Raw genomic sequence first — 18,432 nt, forward strand, 5'->3', positions numbered from 1 at the left:
TTTCTTCTAATTTCTTTATAACTGTAGCCTTGTGCACTTAATAATACTATTTTACATCACTTTCTGGGCAACCAGTCAACTCTCTGCACCATTACTTTAATTTTATTACGTTTTACAAGCTCACTAAATGAAAGGGGAAAAAACCCCAACCAACTTAATAGCGATCACATAACACACTGACAAATGTCCTCCTCTCAGCTTCAGTACATGACATCAATAACTGAATCCTACTGTGATCTGCTTGGCTCTCTAAACACTCATGCTCATTGGCTACAATCAGATGAAGGAAAGCTACCTGATATCAACCTAAGCAAGTTGTGCTTCCTTTTTCTGGTTATTTGGCTATAACTTTTCACAGAATACAGTACAGATAATTGAACAAACTATGTTGTGTTACATTCTTGATGAAATTATCTTTCCATTGATATATAATTTTATGGTACTACTCCCCCCAAAAAGTGGTGTTATTAGCCATCAAACCTCAAAAATACACTTTTCCCAAAAGGTTTCCACAATTTTGGCCACTACTATAAATATGAACAACATATGGAATTTATTCTTATGTTGTCTTAATAAGAGATAACTCAAAGTCCATTTTTAAAAATCTTGAAACTCAAGCAGTAAAGTAAAACAAAATATCTCCACCTACACCAGATGGAGTCAGGTGGATGAGTCTGTCTAGAGCAGACATGTCAAACACAAGGCCAGTGGGCCACATCTGGCCCATGATTGGCCGATATTTGGCCCCCAGGGAATGCCCTGGAGATAGTGAGGGAATGGCCTTCACCTCCCTGGCCCCAGCCCCGCCCAGCCTGGCAGACCCCAAGGCTTGCACATAGGCGGTGAGTGCATCCAGCAGCAGGGGCTGCATAGCCCGCTGTGAATACCAGACCAGCGCTCCAGCAGCAGCGCTGCAGTGGCACCGGCAGTAGTGTTGGGGGGGCATGTGATGCGGACCACCGGACATGCCTACTCTGTCCCATCTTTTTGTTTGGAGAGCAGGTCGCCACTGGTCATCTCCTCAGCCCCCTCGAGGGTCTTGCCCTTGGCCCACAGATGGAGCACATTCCCCTCATGCACCTTGGTACCTGCCACGGCCACCAGCCACTCGCACAGGTCCATTAGGCCGCCACTCAGAGCTTTAGGCCCACCCAGCATGAAAGAGGCAAAGCGGTCGGCTAGGAAGCCCCGAGTAGAGATGGTAGAGCATGCCCAGGGCCTGCAGGCAAAAGGCCACCCCAAGCGGGAAAGCTCGATCGCCATCGGTGCCATGGCCACCCAGGCCCAGCACAGATGGAGAGGCACACCATCCTACTGGGACTGGGAGGCCATGGCACTGATGGGGATACAACTTTCCCCGCTCAGGGTGGCCTTTTGCTTGCTGGGCATGCTCTACCATCTCTACTTGCAGCTTCCTAGCTGGCTGTTTCATCTCCTTTGTGCTGGGCGGGCCTGCTGCTCCAGGTAGCAGCAACAGACTAACAGACCTGCACGAGCTGGCGGCGGCGGCCTGAGGCAGGGCCAAGGTGCGTCAGGTGCATGAGGGGAACAGGCTCCATGCACGGGCCAAGGGCAAGATCTGCCAGGGGGCCGAGGAGATCACCAGCAATGACCTGCTCTCCAACCGCAAGCAAAAACAGATGGGACTGCGGAACATCAGAGTGTGCCGATCGACGGGCCGGCAGGCTGTGGCTGCTGACGGACACCATTGGCCTCCATGTGCTTGCTGGCCTCTGTGTGTGGGGGCCGATGGTGTCAAGCTGCAAGAAGGAAGAAACATAGTAACTTGAGCCTCTGCTGAAGATACTATTTTAATAGCCCAAAATGCAAAGGATATGCAAGATGTACTAATAAAAAGTCAAGGAACATGGTGGAAAAAAAACCAGGACTACAATTATATGAAAGAAGACCAAACTAATGACAACAGGCTGAACAACCGCTCTTAGAATGATAATCAAGATATCAAAATGGTACACAGCTTCTGTCTTTTAGGGTCAACCATCAACAGTAAAGGAACAAGCAATCAAGAAGTATGCCCCAGATTAGCACATGGTAGAGCAGTCATTAAAGGCTTGGAAAAGATATTCAGATGCATGTCTATATCTACAAAGATCAGAATTGTGCAAGCAGGGGTATTCCCTGTCACACCCTATGGAAGTGAAAGTTGGACTTTTGCTTGAAGCAGGTTGGGAAAAATGTTGAAGTTTTTAAATGTTGGTGTTGGAGAGGATTCCTGAGAACACCATGGACAGCCAAGAAAATAAACATGTGGATCATGAACAAATGAACCCAGAGTTCTCATTTGAGAAACTAATTATCAGGCTCAAATTACCCTAATTCAGATATATTATGTGAAGACCCAGTTCTCTAGAGTAGGCTCTAATTCTAGGTGGGAGATGAAAGAAAAGAGAAGAGTGTGACCAGCAGCAAAGCAGATGGGCTTATAGTGGCAATGCATGCATTATTGGAAGATCCGAAAGGAGGAGGTTGGGGCATAATGTCATGGGGGGAAAAATATGTGGTCACTAAAAATCGACACAGATTTGATGGCACATAAATCAGTCAATGTATGAAATATTCTGGTTAAGTGTAGCTGTCTGATCCTGTCGTGTGTTTTATAGTCTGAACTGACACAAGCTACATTAGTTATTGACACCTTTTTTACCTTCCTAAATTTATCCCATATGTGTTCTTTGAAATAATAGTGCAGCTGTTGATGAAAATTATAAGGTGATTTACTGCCTTATGACATGAAATCATTTTGTTTTGCATTTTAGATTCCTTGTCAAAAGTTATACCCAAGTTAGTTCTGGACAATTAGTTAGTGGCATCATGTCTTACCTGAATGACCTATCAGGACAGCATATTCAGCCCCAGCACGTGGCTGCTAGACCCACGACTCTGCATATCAACAATCCTTCCAGTTTCGTGGAGGCATATAAATTGAGAGCTTCAAGGTAAGTCATTATAAAAGGTTATAAAATTTCTCAGCATAATTTCAGACTGCTCACCTTGTCTAATTTTTATTAACCAAACCGCTCCCTTGGCTACTTCATTCCAACCATTTCATATCCAGCTGATTTGATCTGGATGGGATTTGGCAATTGCCGCTAATGTGGTCTTACATGGTTCAAATAATGGACCTGGCTCTAACTGACGAATGCGAGATGCTAATTGACAACTACCAGAAATATGTATCGGGGTGTAGCAACCGTATGTTGCTACGGCAGAACCTGCCAGAACATTGCAGGTTTGAGAGGAAGACAAGGCAGAAGGCAGCCATAAGTATTAATGAAGTGCCAGACTGCTCAGTAATTAATCTTTCATGGAACGGTTTGAAATGGACCCTACAGTAGATGGAACACTGTTAAGAAAGATTTGATTAGAAGAGCATGATTTGGAGCTCGGTTATCTCAAAAATTGATCAACGGAAAATCTCTTTAAACACACTACTACTGACCCAGAAAATAAGAGTCAAATCCTTTTTTCATAGTCTTCTAAAAAAAGGGGGGGGGCAGTGCTGCCTAATAGATTCCAGCATTCCTGCTTTTGTTTCAGAGCAATGGGACTAAGACTACTTGTGTACAGTTATATCCTGGGATCACTTTTGACCAAGGTCAAATGCAATGGCTTCCGTACTGTGAACTAATATGTAGCTGAAATTGCGAAGGGAGAAAGTATTATTATGTTCAATCAAGTTGTAACACAAATTAAATTAATACTGTATCACCCTTTGACTTTGGATTTTGCTGATTAGATAAGTTTGTTATAGAAACAAATTTATCTAATCCCCACCTGCCTCCTCTGCTCACAGCTCGGCAGATGCCTTAGTGGAAGCCTGGGAAAGGACGGCCACGGAGGCACTTGACCGAGTTGTACCCTTGCGGCCCCTGACCCGGCGCAGATCCCAGTGGGCTCCATGGTTCCCCCCGGAACTCTGGGAGATGAAGCGTCGGAGACGGGGCCTAGAGAGCGGTTGGAGGTCCAGCCGATCTGAATCCGACCGATTGCGACTAAGAACCCATATTAGGTCTTATCTCGCAGCGATAAAGGTGGCGAGGTCTAACTACTTCGCTGCCCTCATCACGTCCGCAGATAATCGCCCGGCCGCCCTGTTTAGGGTGACCCGCTCCCTCCTTAATCAGGAGGTGAGTGAGGAACCCTTGCAGGGGCGTGCCAAGTTTAGTCAACATCTGTCGGACAAAATCACTCGGATTCGGACCGGTCTGGATTCCGACTGGGCAGAGTCGGACGATCAGGACACGGGTGGTCTTGTCAATGTTACCTGGGAGGAGTTCGATCCTGTAACTCTGGAGGAAGTGGACAGGATTATGGGGAGGCTGAGCTCCACCACATGTTTATTGGACCCGTGCCCTTCCTGGCTGGTTTATGCAGCCCGGGAGGGAACACGAGGCTGGTTCCAGGCGGTTATCTCTGCCTCTTTGAGTGAGGGTAGTTTCCCCACCACCTTGAAAGAGGCAGTGGTGAGACCTCTCCTCAAGAAGCTTGCCTTGGACCCGGCTGTGTTAAATAACTTTCGTCCGGTCTCCAACCTTCGCTTTCTTGCGAAGGTTGTTGAGAGTGTGGTGGCGCATCAGCTCCCTCTGGTCCTGGATGAAGCGGATTATCTAGACCCGTACCAATCGGGCTTCAGGCCCGGGTACAGCACGGAGACGGCATTGGTCGTGCTGGTGAATGATCTCTGGAGGGCTCGGGACAGGGGATATTCCTCTGTCCTAGTCCTATTAGACCTCTCAGCGGCTTTCGATACCATCGACCATGGTATCCTGCTGCGGTGCCTCAGGGGATTGGGAGTGGGAGGCACAGTTCTTCAGTGGTTCTCCTATCTCCTGGGACGCTCGCAGTCGGTGTTGGCAGGGGGGCAGAGGTCGACCGCGAGGCCTCTCGTTTGTGGAGCTCCTCAGGGGTCGGTCCTCTCGCCTTTCCTGTTCAACATCTACATGAAACCGCTGGGTGAGATCATTCGTGGCTTTGGAGTTGGGTATCATCAGTATGCTGATGATACCCAGCTTTTCATTTTGACCCCAAACCACCCCAGTGATGCCCTCGACGTGATGTCCCGTTGCCTGGAGGCGGTCCGGGTCTGGATGGGGAGGAACAGGCTTCGACTCAACCCTGACAAGACTGAGTGGCTGTGCGTACCGGCATCTCGGGATATTCAGGATATCCCACCCCTCTCTATGGGGGGTGAGTTATTACCCCCTGTAGATAGGGCTCACAACTTGGGAGTCCTCCTAGATTCACAGCTTTCCCTAGAAGACCATATAGTAGCTGTGACTAGGGGGGCCTTCACCCAGGTCCGCCTGGTGCGCCAGTTGCGGCCCTATCTAGACCGGGATGCCTTACGTACGGTCACTCATGCGCTCGTGACCTCTTATCTTGACTACTGCAACGCTCTCTACATGGGGCTACCCTTGAAGACCACTCGGAGGCTCCAACTGGTACAGAATGCAGCCGCAAGAGTTGTGTTGGGAGTTTCCCGACACTCCCATGTCACACCTTTGCTCCGCGTGCTGCATTGGCTTCCAGTTGTCTTCCGGGTGAGGTTCAAGGTGTTAGTAATGACCTACAAAGCCCTACATGGCATGGGTCCGGAATACCTTGGGGAGCACCTGCGGCTGGCGTCAACTTCCCTCCGCCCAGTACGCTCCCACAGAGAGGGCCTCCTCAGGGTGCCACCGGTCAAAGAATGCCGACTGGTGGCCCCCAGGGGAGGGCGTTCTCTGTGGGCGCACCGGATTTATGGAACCATCTTCCAGTCGAGCTCCGGATGGTGCCTGATCTCTGCTCCTTCCGGCGCGATCTTAAAACCCACCTTTTTGAACAAGCTGGCCTGGCCTGATGGGATGGGGTTGGGTTTTATAAATTGGTCTTAACTTTTAATCTGTACTAATTTATTACGGGCATTGCTGTTTAATTACTTTTTAATAATTTTTAATTTTTGTATCTTGTTTTTATTATGTATTGCCCTGTTCACCGCCCTGAGTCCTTCGGGAGAAGGGCGGTATACAAATTAAATAAATAATAAATAAATAAATAAATAAATAAATAAATAAATAAATAAATAAATAAACTTCAAAGGCCTTGGTTTCATTCATTAGGATCAACTGACAGCAATATTAAAAGTGGTATCTTGGCCAAAATAATGAGACTGTCTTTCATTTAACGATATTTGAAAATATGGGGCAAAACCTACATTGACCGCTTTGTGAGAGAATGGAAATTATTATTGTTCATCTTACAGAGTAGGAATAAAGGCCAAAGATCACTAGGAGTAAAAGCTGAATTGAGTTTAGATTTTAAATCTTCGGCTTTGTCAACCATCAGAAATTTGAGGCTATGGCTATTTATCACTGCCATATCAATTTTCAGATGTTACTACCCGAGTGTGATTTATGGCCTCAATTCCAAGTATAATAAATTGTGCTCCTGTTTTTCTACAATACAGGATGGTTGAATTTGCAGCAAAAAATTTACAGGCTGAACTGACCCGTTGGAAAAGCAAAGAAGATGCTTGGAACCGGACTTCAATTGATCTAGTACGAGCATCTGAGGTCAGTGGCACCATAGAATATGGTAGATACTCTTGGATTGTTGTTGGATTTTACGACACTTGAAGTCACTTCAGTCTGTCATCTAACTTTTTCAGGCACACTGTCATTATGTGGTGGTCAAACTGTTTACAGCGAAGCTGTCAGAAATTGGCGACCCAGATGTCCATGCTGTCATGAACAATTTGTGTTTACTGTATGCTCTGTGTGGGATTATAAAGAACTCTGGAGACTTTCTACAGGTGGGTAAATAATTTCTACTTTGAACTGAATGGTTCTGTGAGAAAGAGAATCTAGTTGAGATCTGAATTAATCAGACCTGGAAGGAAAAAGTGAGAAATCTTGTGATATTTATTTATTTATTTTATTTAATACTATTTCTATACCGCCCTTCTCCCGAAGGACTCAGGGCGGTGAACAGGGCAAGAATAAAAATACAGATTACAAAAGTTAAAACAAGATTAAATAAATGCCCACATACTAAAATACATCTTTAAAACTCAATAAAATAACCATAACAAACCCCCCCCCCCAATCCCTTCATCAGGCCAGGCGGGCTTGTTCAAAAAAGTATGTTTTTAGCTCGCGGCGAAAGGAGCGAAGGTCGGGCGCCGTCCGGAGCTCAACCGGTAGCTGATTCCATAGCTCCGGGGCGCCCACAGAGAAGGCTCTCCCCCTGGGGGCCACCAGTCAACATTCTCTGACCGGTGGCACCCTGAGGAGGCCCTCTCTGTGGGAACGCACAGGGCGGAGGGAAGTCGATGCCGGCAGCAGGTGTTCCCTCAGGTACTCCGGATAGTATAATTTGACAACAAAGATAAAGTTAGATTAGCATGGATAAAACACAGACATTCTAAGTTGGGTTTGGAGTATATTTTTGCCATACAAAGCAAGCATTTATGGAATGTAAATAAACATTGTAGGCAGTATTTTACCCTTTGGGAATTGCAGTGTCTAAATTGAAAATATTGTGCTGAAATGACATGTTCAGCCCTCCAAAATTAAATTAAAATGACATAAAAACTGTAAATGATTGAATTCTTACCATTTCTTACCAAAGCTCATAGGATAACTGCCAAACATTTCACAGTGATATCACTGATGCTTTGCTAAATCTGGATCTTCTTAAAATTGGGAGCAGGAAGGTATTTTATGTGAGATCATGCTAAAAGGTTTGGTAGATGAACATTAACCACAATAATAGTAATTTTATTCTTAAGAAAAGCAATACCATTTTTTTAATACAGGCAATACCCATTTGCAATCTTAATTGTTCATCTAGAATTAAAGTCCAGGTCAGATTTGTTTACTGGAAATATCAGCTTTTATATTAATTCTCCCTAAACACTCGTGAGATGTAGAACTCTGACTGTTCTGAACTTTTCTTTTTGCTTAGGGAGGCATTTTGACAGAGGCCCAGCTAATTCAAGTGAACATGCGTATAAAAGAACTCTTGGCTCTTATCCGTCCTAATGCAGTAGCTCTGGTGGATTCCTTTGATTTCTCTGATTCTATGCTTGGATCTGTGCTTGGCCGATATGATGGTAACATATATGAAAATATGTTTGAATGGTCAAAGAAGTCACCATTAAATAAAACACAGGTAAGTAATTGCTTTTGTCAACCAGATACTAAAGGCTCATAAGACATATTTTAAGTATTCAATCTATGAGTATTCTGTCAGCTACAGCCTGACGTGTACAAAGGTGCTGAATGAATAGTGGTAATGGCTGGTCCTCAAAGTTCCAGCCATCCAAGAACCCCCTCGGCAGCCAGCTCGCACTTACGACCAGTTGCAGTATCCCGTGATCACATGATCGCCATTTTCAACCTTCTCTGCCAGCTTCCTCAGAAAGTCAATGGGGAAGCTGGCAGGGAAGCTTGCAAACCACTGGGGTAAGTCTTCCCAGTCATATACTCTCCTCCAACATCTCTGACTCCACACCGGCCATTCCCACAGACCTGCCCTAAGCATCACTGCCTCTTCCCTGACACTCATGCACTTTCTGCATTCTCTCCAAACCTTGCCCCACCTCCCTCGCACCCTCCTCCACCCAGCAGCATCCATTTACCTGCCTGCCAGGCTTCGTGTAAGCCACCTGGGACTTGCAACTTCTTGCTGGTTTCCCCACTGACTTATAGCTGTGGGAAGCCAGCAGGAACTTGCCTTGCCTAATAACCATGAAATTCAGTTAACCATAATAACAGGACTATAGGAATTTGCCATCTCTAAACAATGCAATTGTATTTTAATGTATTTTACAACTGCATTGCTTAATGCCAGAAATTCCAGTCTCAATAGATGTTGCAAGTCAAGGATTACCTGTAGCATTAAAAAGCGATTATTGGCTAATATTTTTAAAATGCATAGATTTAAAAATCAGTTCAGAAATATGTATAGTTTATGAACCTGTAGATGTATAGAAATGATCATCTGCAGAATCATAAACTATTATTTTATGAAGTTATGGAAATATATTATGATTCTGTGCTCTTTCCTTAGGAGGAATTCCTGTTGTAACTTATTTTGCTCTAATGGGGAACTAGTTTGCAGAAGCCAGGATTGCTATATCGAAAATGATGGCAAAGAGAATACGTGCTTATACTGATCTATAACTTCATAAACTGATCATCCAAGAATAGCAATAAAAATTACTATATGCTCTTTTCGCCAATGATAAAAACAGTTCATTTTATGTAATTTTTGAATACTGGTATAATTTTTCCTGGTTATGGGATACTTAATAGCAACTAAAGCTATCTTAATAAGGAAGCTACTATACTACTATAGTCTACTACTACTATAATCTACTTTTTCTGCCAAAATATTAGAGAATGCTAGACATTATTCTTTCTGTTAGTAGAAATTGATTTGATGCTATTATTTTTCACTAGATATGGTGTTATTCTTAATGGCAATTGCACATGTATAGCTGAACTCACTAAAGTAGCAGTCCAGTGTGCAATTGGGAAATACATTGTCCTAGTAAGGTGAGGTATGGTTTGTCTTTAAAATTAATGTCCCCTCTTATTTTTTTCCTCTAGGTCCATGAATCTTTCCACAAACACCTGAAGCCATTGCAAGCTAAACTGTGATAATATTTGTTTGGTTTTGAATGTACTTTAGTTTCTTGAAATAACATAATTTGCCCTGTGAACATCTGAAGCACTTGGCAAATCCAAATAGCCATGATATAGTAATTGTAGACTTCTCACTTTTTTAAAAAAACAAAACAATTAAATATTGAATGAATTAGAGCAAGGAAACAGTGATAAAAATGCAATTTTAATTATGTTCAGAAACTATCCTTTTTAATGAATCAGAAAAGCTTTATAGATTGGTGTAAAAGGATCAGTCTGAGCCTTTTAAGCATCTGCAGAAACTGTATTATCTATAGCAGGTTTTTCACTACTAAGTAGTTCTAGAAGGCAGTTGTTGAGTAGAAGCAACATCTCTGGAAGCTCTTTTAAAAATGGTCTTGCACATTTTTTAAGCATTAATGCCATCTTAAGAGGTGGTTGGTGTCAAATGGATGATTGCCTTATGGGTACAATCTGTCCTAATAAGTGTCATTCTTAATGTTTGTGTACAGTTTCACTTTCTGCATTCCAAATGGCATGCACATACTCTATATTACATTTCCAATAAAACTGTCTGTAGCACACAGGCAAGATCTCTCTCAAGCCGGAAAATTGAATGGGAAAATGTCAGAAGACCCATTCCATAGCACTATTGTCATTTGCAAAGCCGCTGGGGATGGAATATCTTTGTTCCACACAAACTGTAAAGAATATTTAAGATTCCTATGCCTGGTTTTGCTCATAAGCTTTTTAAATGGTGGAACATGGATGAGAAGAGTCCAGACTGATGGGCCCATCAGCCTACAGTCTGGCTCTCAGAAGGCTACAGAGAACAGGTTACCATATTAAAGGATCTCAGCTCTAGATTACTGTTAGCAGGCTAACATTTTAGCATTGTGTAGAATTTTATTGTGTGAAATTACCATGACAAAATTGCAGCAGATAGGATGGATTCAGCTTCAGTAACAAATCAAGACTTGGATCACAAACCAAGGAATTTCATAACATTGGAGAGTTGATTTCTTAGATATGTATCCCTGTTCAAGAGCTAAAGGTGCTCTAATACTGCAAATGTTGAGCAAGAAAAATATTACATATTACAACTGAAATAAAAACTTTATAATTTAAATGTGCTAACTATTGATATATCTAATATAGCTGTACTTAATAGACTGGATTTCTGTATACAATACTGACTGGAAATGAAAAACTGCAATAAAAGACTATTTGGCATCTTGTGAAGAATATGTGGTGTACTTAATAAACTAATTTTCAAACAGTAAAATGTACTTTTCTGAGTGTTTGCTAAGCCATCTGCTCATTCCTACTAATAGTTTTTGATGTGTAATTTTCATTAAGCTAAAGATCACAGGAAAAATGGCTTCTCAGAAACAAGCCTGCAAAGAAGGCAGGCCTGGGGACATGATAAAAAATTAATTTTAAGTGGAAGGTTTTTCCCTGGAGGTGAATGAGGTCCTATGGAAGTTGCAAGAGATAACCGTATGAGGCTTTCTAATTTGGGAAGAAAAGGATAAGTAGATGAAGCAACGGACGTTGGATACAGATATGGCACATAATTTTCACAGATTTTTTTTAAAATTCCATTTATATCCCGCCCTTCTCCGAAGACTCAGGGCGGCTTACAAGCTTAGCAGTAGCCTTCATTCTATGTATATGCCTGCTTATTAGGGCTTTCACACACACCCCAAGCGGAAAGTGTCGCCACCAGCTTCACTTATTTAGGGAAATTCAGCAACTGGGCAATATTAGAAGCTGCAAGAAAGAAAATTGTGGTACTGATTCTTTTAGCTTTCTTTTGAAGGGGTTAATGGCATTTGGAATAATTTGCAAAAATTGCCTGTATGAAAGGCCGGGATGTAAGAAAGGCCAGCGTCTAACTGGCCATCGCCGTCATCCTTCGCCTCTCCTTGGGGGGGAAAAAAAGGCGCAGTCAGAGGCGTGTAGTTTTTGCCCTGGATCACCAGTCCTCACGGGCCCTTCTGAAAGCCGATCCTGCACCCGTCAATTAAGTATAACAGCAACTTAGCGACATGTCGCCGACAGGCGGTGAGAAGGATGAAACTGCCTACGGTTCGGCTCTTGCTGACCACTGGATTATCCAGGAATAACAACCTCGCAAATTTTAGGCAAGTTACGTTTTCCAGAAACACCATCCCGCAATAGCCCGGCATATCCAGCTCTGCGCATAGTTCCCGGGGAGAAGCCCGGTGTTTCCTGTTTCGTCAGTGCCGGAAAGCACACGGACGGACTGAGTTAGGCGGGAGTCGGTCAATCTGCGTTTCCTAAAATGCTTTGCAGCAGTTGTGGGGGAAGAGCGAGGAATTCCGTGGTTTGATAAGTTGATGGCCAGCCTGGGAGACACGTGGTAGGCTGTTCCTTCCTTTTCAAAGGAGAAGATGGGAAACTGCATAGGGGAAACCGGGTGTGTGTGTGTGTGTTATTGTCTAAGAAGCTCTAAGTGGCTCGTAACCAGAGGACTAGAAAGTTGATTCTTCTCTGTGCCGGGAGAGTGTGTGTAGCGGATGCTGATTGGCTACTATGGTAACTGAGTTGCGTTCCAGTAAACAACAGTGAAGGCGGTCGGTAGAAGGGGAGCGTTAAGTGGATCACAACGCCTTGATTCTGTACACATTGTGGCTTCCGGCATCTTGAGTGGAGACGTAACTAAGAACCTTAATCAGCATGAATGGCTTGACATACAGCCTGCTACACAACCTGCTAATTTGCAGTGTGGTTGGTTAGGATGGAATTGTGTGAATCCCGTTAGTGAATCGCTTTCTGCAAACGCAGGTAATTGGATTCATTTAGTAAGCCACCGGTTAGGGTGTTGAGTATATACAGCTACAGTGAACTCTTTGTGGTTCTGTGTTTATATTGTGGGTTACTTAAGATGTAGGTAAGATCTTCTTGACAAAATTCAGTTTCTGATGATTTCTTCGACACATCCATGTGGATTTCTTGGCAACAATTAGGATGAGATTTGTCCCTGTTATGTCTTGGACTTTCTGGCCTGGTTCTGTGATCATTAATTTTGTTAACAGATTCCTAGTGTTCCTCACTGATAGATCTCTCTGATTAAAGAGATTTACATAATATAACTGCCCAGAGTCCCGGAAGAAATATATGCATTTCATGAAATAGTAAAATAGTGTAAGATAATTTTATATTTAGGAATAATTCCTTCTCCCAACTCCACTTTCAGAGATTGAAAGCAGGGCCACACTTCTATTGGCAATATCTATGCTCTCAATTTCAGTGGTCTGTTTTGTTCATAATTGTACATTAGCCTTCCCCAAACTGGAGCCTCTAAGTGGCTGGATGATTGTAAGGACTGAGGTCCCACACACTTGGAGGTCACTAATTAAGAAAAATTGTGACAAACTGTCAGAATGAAATAAAACATCAGAGGCAACTTGCTGATCTGATGATAGTCACATGCTGTTAGAGATTTATGTAGTATATTAGCTAAGGAAGCTCTCTTTGCTCTAGTGTAGTTGGACTAGATGATGGGAATTTGTAGAGCTTAAAATTTTGGACCCTAATCTATTGGATTTAAAAGCTCTGAAGTTTGTATAAACTATGTGAAACTGGGTGCTAGTGGGAAGCTCACAAGCTGAGTTTGCACAACAAACAGAACTGTAAACAACATAGCCACATTTTAGCCTGTTGTGTTATCCAAACCCAATAAGTTAGGGTAGTTTATGACTGATGCAAAGTCAGGATTAATTAAATTATTAATCATTAAATTATTAATCACATTGAATGTTATGCAAATAGCCATTGTGGGATCTCACAATGAAGTTGGAAGGGACCTTGGAGGTCATCTAGTCCAACCCCCTGCTCGGGCAGGAAACCCTATACCATTTCAGACAAATGGCTGTCCAGTCTCTTCTTAAAAACTTCCAGTGTTGGAGCATTCACCACTTCTGGAGGCAGGTTGTTCCACTGGTTAGTTGTTCTAACTGTCAGGAAGTTTCTCCTTAGTTTTAGGTTGCTTCTCTCCTTGACTAGTTTCTATCCATTGCTTCTTGTCCTGCTTTCAGGTGCTTTGGAGAATAGCCTGACTCCCTCTTCCTTGTGGCAGCCCCTGAGATATTGGAACACTGCTATCACACTACCAGGGGTAGGCAACATTGGCTCTTTCATGACTCGTGGACTTCAACTCCCAGAATTCCTGAGTCAACTATGCTCAGGAATTCTGGGAGTTGAAATCCACAAGTCATGAAAGAGCCAAGGTTGCCTACCCCTGTTAGGCTATAATGTGGTCAGTTGTTTAATGGATCAGTGTGTCTAACAAATACATAGGGCCTGCTGCAAGACTGAAATGTTGCTATATGGTTATAAATATCAGTTAAGATTTTTTAAAATTCTGAATAAATTGTATCTTTATTTTGCATATTAAGAAAGGCTGGAGAAATTGTTGATCAATATATGTCTATACATGAAGAAAACGTGAGAAAATCACTTGCAAGAGATACAGCATGCCACTGGAGACCATGAAATGGTAAGAATGATCATAGTGTTCATTTTCGTTTGTGGAGTCCCTCACGGGTCGGTCCTCTCTCCCCTCTTGTTCAACATATATATGAAGCCGCTGGGCGAGATCATTCGTGATTTCGGGGTGGGGTATCATCAGTATGCTAATGATACCCAACTTTTTCTTTCCACCCCGAACCACCCCAGTGATGCCCTCGACGTGATGTCCTGTTGCCTGGAGGCGGTCTGGGTTTGGATGGGGAGAAACAGGCTTCGTCTCAATCCTGCCAAGACTGAGTGGCTGTTCATACCGGCATCTCGGGTTAACCAGTTTGTTCCATGGTTAATGATGGGGGGTGAGGTGTTACCCCCCGTTGATAGGGCTCGCAACTTGGGCGTCCTCCTGGATTCATGGCTCAGTTTTGAAGATCATATAGGAGCCGTGGTCAGGGGGGCTTTTGCCCAGGTTCGCCTGGTGCGCCAGTTGCGGCCCTGTCTGGACCGAGATGCCCTACACACAGTCACCCATGCGCTCCTGACCTCCCAGCTAGACTACTGCAACGCTCTCTACATGGGGCTGCCCTTGAGGACCACTCGGAGGCTTCAGCTGGTGCAGAATACAGCCGCGCGAGTTGTGATGGGAGTTCCCCGATACTCCTGTGTAACACCTCTTCTCCGCGAGCTGCATTGGCTTCCAGTTGCCCTCCGGGTGAGATTCAAGGTGCTGGTGATGACCTATAAAGCCCTAAATGGCTTGGGTCCGGATTATCTGAGGGAACACCTGCTGCCGACATTAACTCCCCATCATCCGGTGTGCTCCCACAGGGAGGGCCTTCTTAGGGTACCGCCGGTGAAGGATTGCTGGCGGGTGACTCCCAGAGGGAGGGCCTTCTCTGTGGGTGCGCCTGCCCTTTGGAACCAACTTCCTATGGAACGTAGGACTGTCCCCGACGTCCGTTCATTTCGCCGGGACCTAAAAACTTGGCTCTTTGAGCTGTCAGGCCTAGACTGAGGGGTTTTTAATTGGGTTTTAAAGTTTTAACTTTTGGGCTTAAATTTAATTAATTGTTTTAAATTTATTTTAACTTTTGTATTGTATGGTTTTAATTGCCCTGTAAACCACCCTGAGTCCTATGGGAATAGCACGGTATATACGTCAGATAGATAGATAGATAGATAGATAGATAGATAGATAGATAGATAGATAGATAGATAGATAGATAGATAGATAGATTCTGTTGGATCATAGGCATACAGGTCCTTGTATAGCAGCTACCCCTTCAGTGACTGTTCAGAGTTGCGACAGCCCTGAAGAAATGGTGCTTACAATCACTCCTGGAAATTCTGGCGGTCACAGTACCCCACGATCACATGATTGTGATATGGGTACTTGGCTGCACTGCCCTTCAGTTACATGAGGTCGCTATTTGTGATCCTTCCACAAGCAAAGTCCATGGGGAAGCTGGCAGGAAAGGCTGCAAGTCTCTTCTGCCCAGCAGCAGCTACCCCTAGGCCCAAAATTGCTCCCATGCACCACTGCTACTATCTGTACACCCCTTCCACTTGGCACTTGCCTGCTTGCCAGCCTGCTTGCCAAGTGCCTGAAACTTCCGTTTCAACATTAATACATCCTCTCATGTCACTACATTCAAGTATATTAGTTACATTCTATCATTCTTAACATATATACGTCTTAATCCATATCATTTAAAGAACTCAATATTTCAATGTTAGTATTCATACATCTGTGTTTTATTTTTATTTTTTTAATTAGTATTTTTATCTACTCATCAAAACAATCTCTCGTAATCCAAGTACAATCCTGTCTATTTTGGTATTATCTATTTCAGGCCTCTTAAAAATGTCCATATTTCTTCAATCTTATTCTTGCTTTCTTCCTTTGCCATGTCATTTTTTGCTTCTTTGCCTCAGGGTCATCAAAGCATTCTTGTGTTGTTATATCATATTGAAGTGGCCCTCCAGTCTCCACTTTTGAAGGATTAAGGAGTCTGTTAACAGCACCAAATCATCTCATTATTTTCACCTCTTGATATAATTGTCCTGATCTGAATAAATTTTTTCCACCTGTTTCCCATTATAATCTTCAAAAGTCTGTATTTGTTGAATATTTAATTCTTCTGCCAATGTATTTGATTGTTCAATTTCTTCTGTTAAGTTCTGTCCCAATAAAATATTAGTTGTAGTCACAGTTTGAGTTTGTTTCTTCCAGATGCTTTCTAATTCTTTCCCAAAAGCTCCTATTTCATTGCCAGCTGTAGAAAGGAACTGATAAGTTTGGTAAGATATTTCCCACATAGCATAGATTTGTTTTTGAAACTCTTCCATAGTGAAGTTTCACATCTGGTGTTCAAGGTTAATCTTATCTTGTTTTTCTTAAATATTTTCTTGATTTTTTTTAAAGAGAAAGTCAGATTGCAATTTCAGGTTTAGCCACTGGGTGTCTCCCAAGTACTTTGAAAGTTCTTTCTTTTAGTCCATTTCTTTTTTCAACTTTTTTTAAAAAACACCCCTGGGCTTGCTCGTCACTTATTTGAAGGGAGGGTTGAATTGCCCCCTCCCTCTCCACAGGGGGGAAGGTACTTAGCAGCTTATTTAGGTGAAAAGTAGAAGATTAAGGTATAAGAGAGGAATCTTACCCCCGTCTCTTCCACGCTGCTTTAATGTTGCCTGATGGTAAGTTTGACTTTGGCTGTCTGCAGCCTAGTGTTCTGTACCAGCCTACTACCGGCCCTGCAGATAAGGCAGGGACAACCCCTTTACAAGAAGGCAAGAGGCTGGAACTAAGCCTGCCAAATTTATGGACACAAAAGCAAACAGAACAAAAACAAGACACGAACCATGAAACAGGAGCTATTCAAACAGTTGCCTTCAGCAAACCAGCCCTCCCACGCATTCCCCTTTTAAACAGTTCAGGGTGTGGCTTCTCTCTGCCTCCTTCCGAGGTGCCCCATTGCCTTCCTCTGTTTACTCCTGATTGACTGCCTCCTGCATCAGGCGTCCTTGAACAGGGCCAGCTGTTGGTCATCTTCATCCACGCTGTCAGGCTCACACAGCTGGGTCTGCGTTGTAACCAGGTGGGACAGGCCTGGCTGAGGGCTCTCATCAGCAACCTCTCCAACACCGTCAGCAACCTCTCCAACACCCCCCTCCTCCTCCTCTGAATCGTCTGACCCAACTGCCGAACCCACAGGCTGACCCTGAATCACAACACCTAGTAACTGGCCATATTACTATGGCCAGTCTTTCGTTTGCCAGTATGAAGGGAATGCAGACACTAGCGGGGGGGGGGGGTTTGTGGCTCCCCCACGTTTCTGCAAAAGCCCCTTCTATCTGGTCACCCCTCCAAGGCAGCTCTTCGGCCCTTTTAGGACCCCCCAGCAATGCGAAACTGGTCATGGAAGACGAGAGCCATCCTCCAGACGTCTATGTCAGCTGGTTTGGCAAACCGGAAGTTGCCAAGTGCCTGAAACTTATAGTACCTGTTGGCTTCCCTGCTGACTTTGGTTGTTGGAATCTGGCAGAAAGTTGTAAGGAGATACTTGTTGAACAATCCATGATCCTTACTTAATGATGGCAGTGGGACTTGCCAGGATTGCCAATGTTAAACAATGCAGTCACACTGCATTTTAGAAATCAAGCATGATGTAATGTGACTACGTCACTTAGCGTTCCCAATACAAATTACTGTTATTAAGTGAGGACTACTCGTAATGTAGAATGGCCTACTTTATGTTTCAGCCAATTTAACCATCAAGAAAACAGGAACTCCAAGTATCTATCCAAGCATGTCTCTTTAGGGCAAATTGGGTAATACAAACTTTCCCAGAGGTTATTAGACTACACATATCGTATTAAACTGTTTGTTAGAACTGATAAGATATCAAATTCAGCAATTGTTGGTGGGTCTCATACTGTCCATTCAGAGGGAGGTGACCTCATGTGCTCAGAAAGAGTCTAATTAAGAGGTATCATACTTGGAGTTCATCCTGCATTTTCACCCCTCATTCTAACTCTCTTCCCATGAAATCCTTACTCAGCTTAGGCTCAAATCCTTACTCAAAATCCCTACTCAACCCAACTCATGAGCAACTGAAGCTCACGAATACTTCAGTGAAATTGTTCATATCAGTTTTTTAAATCAATATAACTAATAACCATGCTTTCCTCTATATTCCCCATTAGAGTACAGTAAGTCAAGAGATAAGAGGATGAAATATGTGGAAAATATATTCAATAGGTGAACAAACAGATCCCTTAGATT

At 43.5% G+C, this 18,432-nt stretch overlaps 2 protein-coding genes across 3 annotated transcripts in view; both read left to right on the forward strand.

Moving 5' to 3' along the window:
• Positions 1-11,008, forward strand: part of ACOX1 (acyl-CoA oxidase 1) — a 39,988-nt gene extending 28,980 nt beyond the window's left edge. Inside the window, exons 10-15 of one of the 2 annotated variants that reach the window (XR_014491256.1) lie at positions 2,778-2,957; positions 6,470-6,575; positions 6,671-6,814; positions 7,969-8,175; positions 9,618-10,444; positions 10,476-11,008. Coding sequence is in view for 1 of the 2 variants with exons in the window: in XM_083352985.1 (XP_083209111.1) it covers positions 2,778-2,957; positions 6,470-6,575; positions 6,671-6,814; positions 7,969-8,175; positions 9,618-9,668 (688 nt within the window). In the remaining variant the exon portion in view is untranslated. Of the gene's footprint in view, positions 1-2,777; positions 2,958-6,469; positions 6,576-6,670; positions 6,815-7,968; positions 8,176-9,617 lie in introns of both variants that reach the window. The other variant, XM_083352985.1, reaches the window with a different exon arrangement.
• A 1,068-nt stretch (positions 11,009-12,076) lies between these two features.
• The window catches only part of FBF1 (Fas binding factor 1), a 50,390-nt gene continuing 44,034 nt past the window's right edge, over positions 12,077-18,432 (forward strand). The window contains exons 1-2 of the mRNA XM_083354995.1: positions 12,077-12,464; positions 14,078-14,178. Coding sequence (XP_083211121.1) covers positions 14,176-14,178 — 3 coding nt within the window. The 5' untranslated portion in view covers positions 12,077-12,464; positions 14,078-14,175. The remainder of the gene's footprint in view (positions 12,465-14,077; positions 14,179-18,432) is intronic.

Source organism: Vipera ursinii (genome assembly GCF_947247035.1).
Source record: "Vipera ursinii genome assembly, chromosome: 2".
NCBI classification, from domain to species: Eukaryota; Metazoa; Chordata; class Lepidosauria; order Squamata; family Viperidae; genus Vipera; species Vipera ursinii.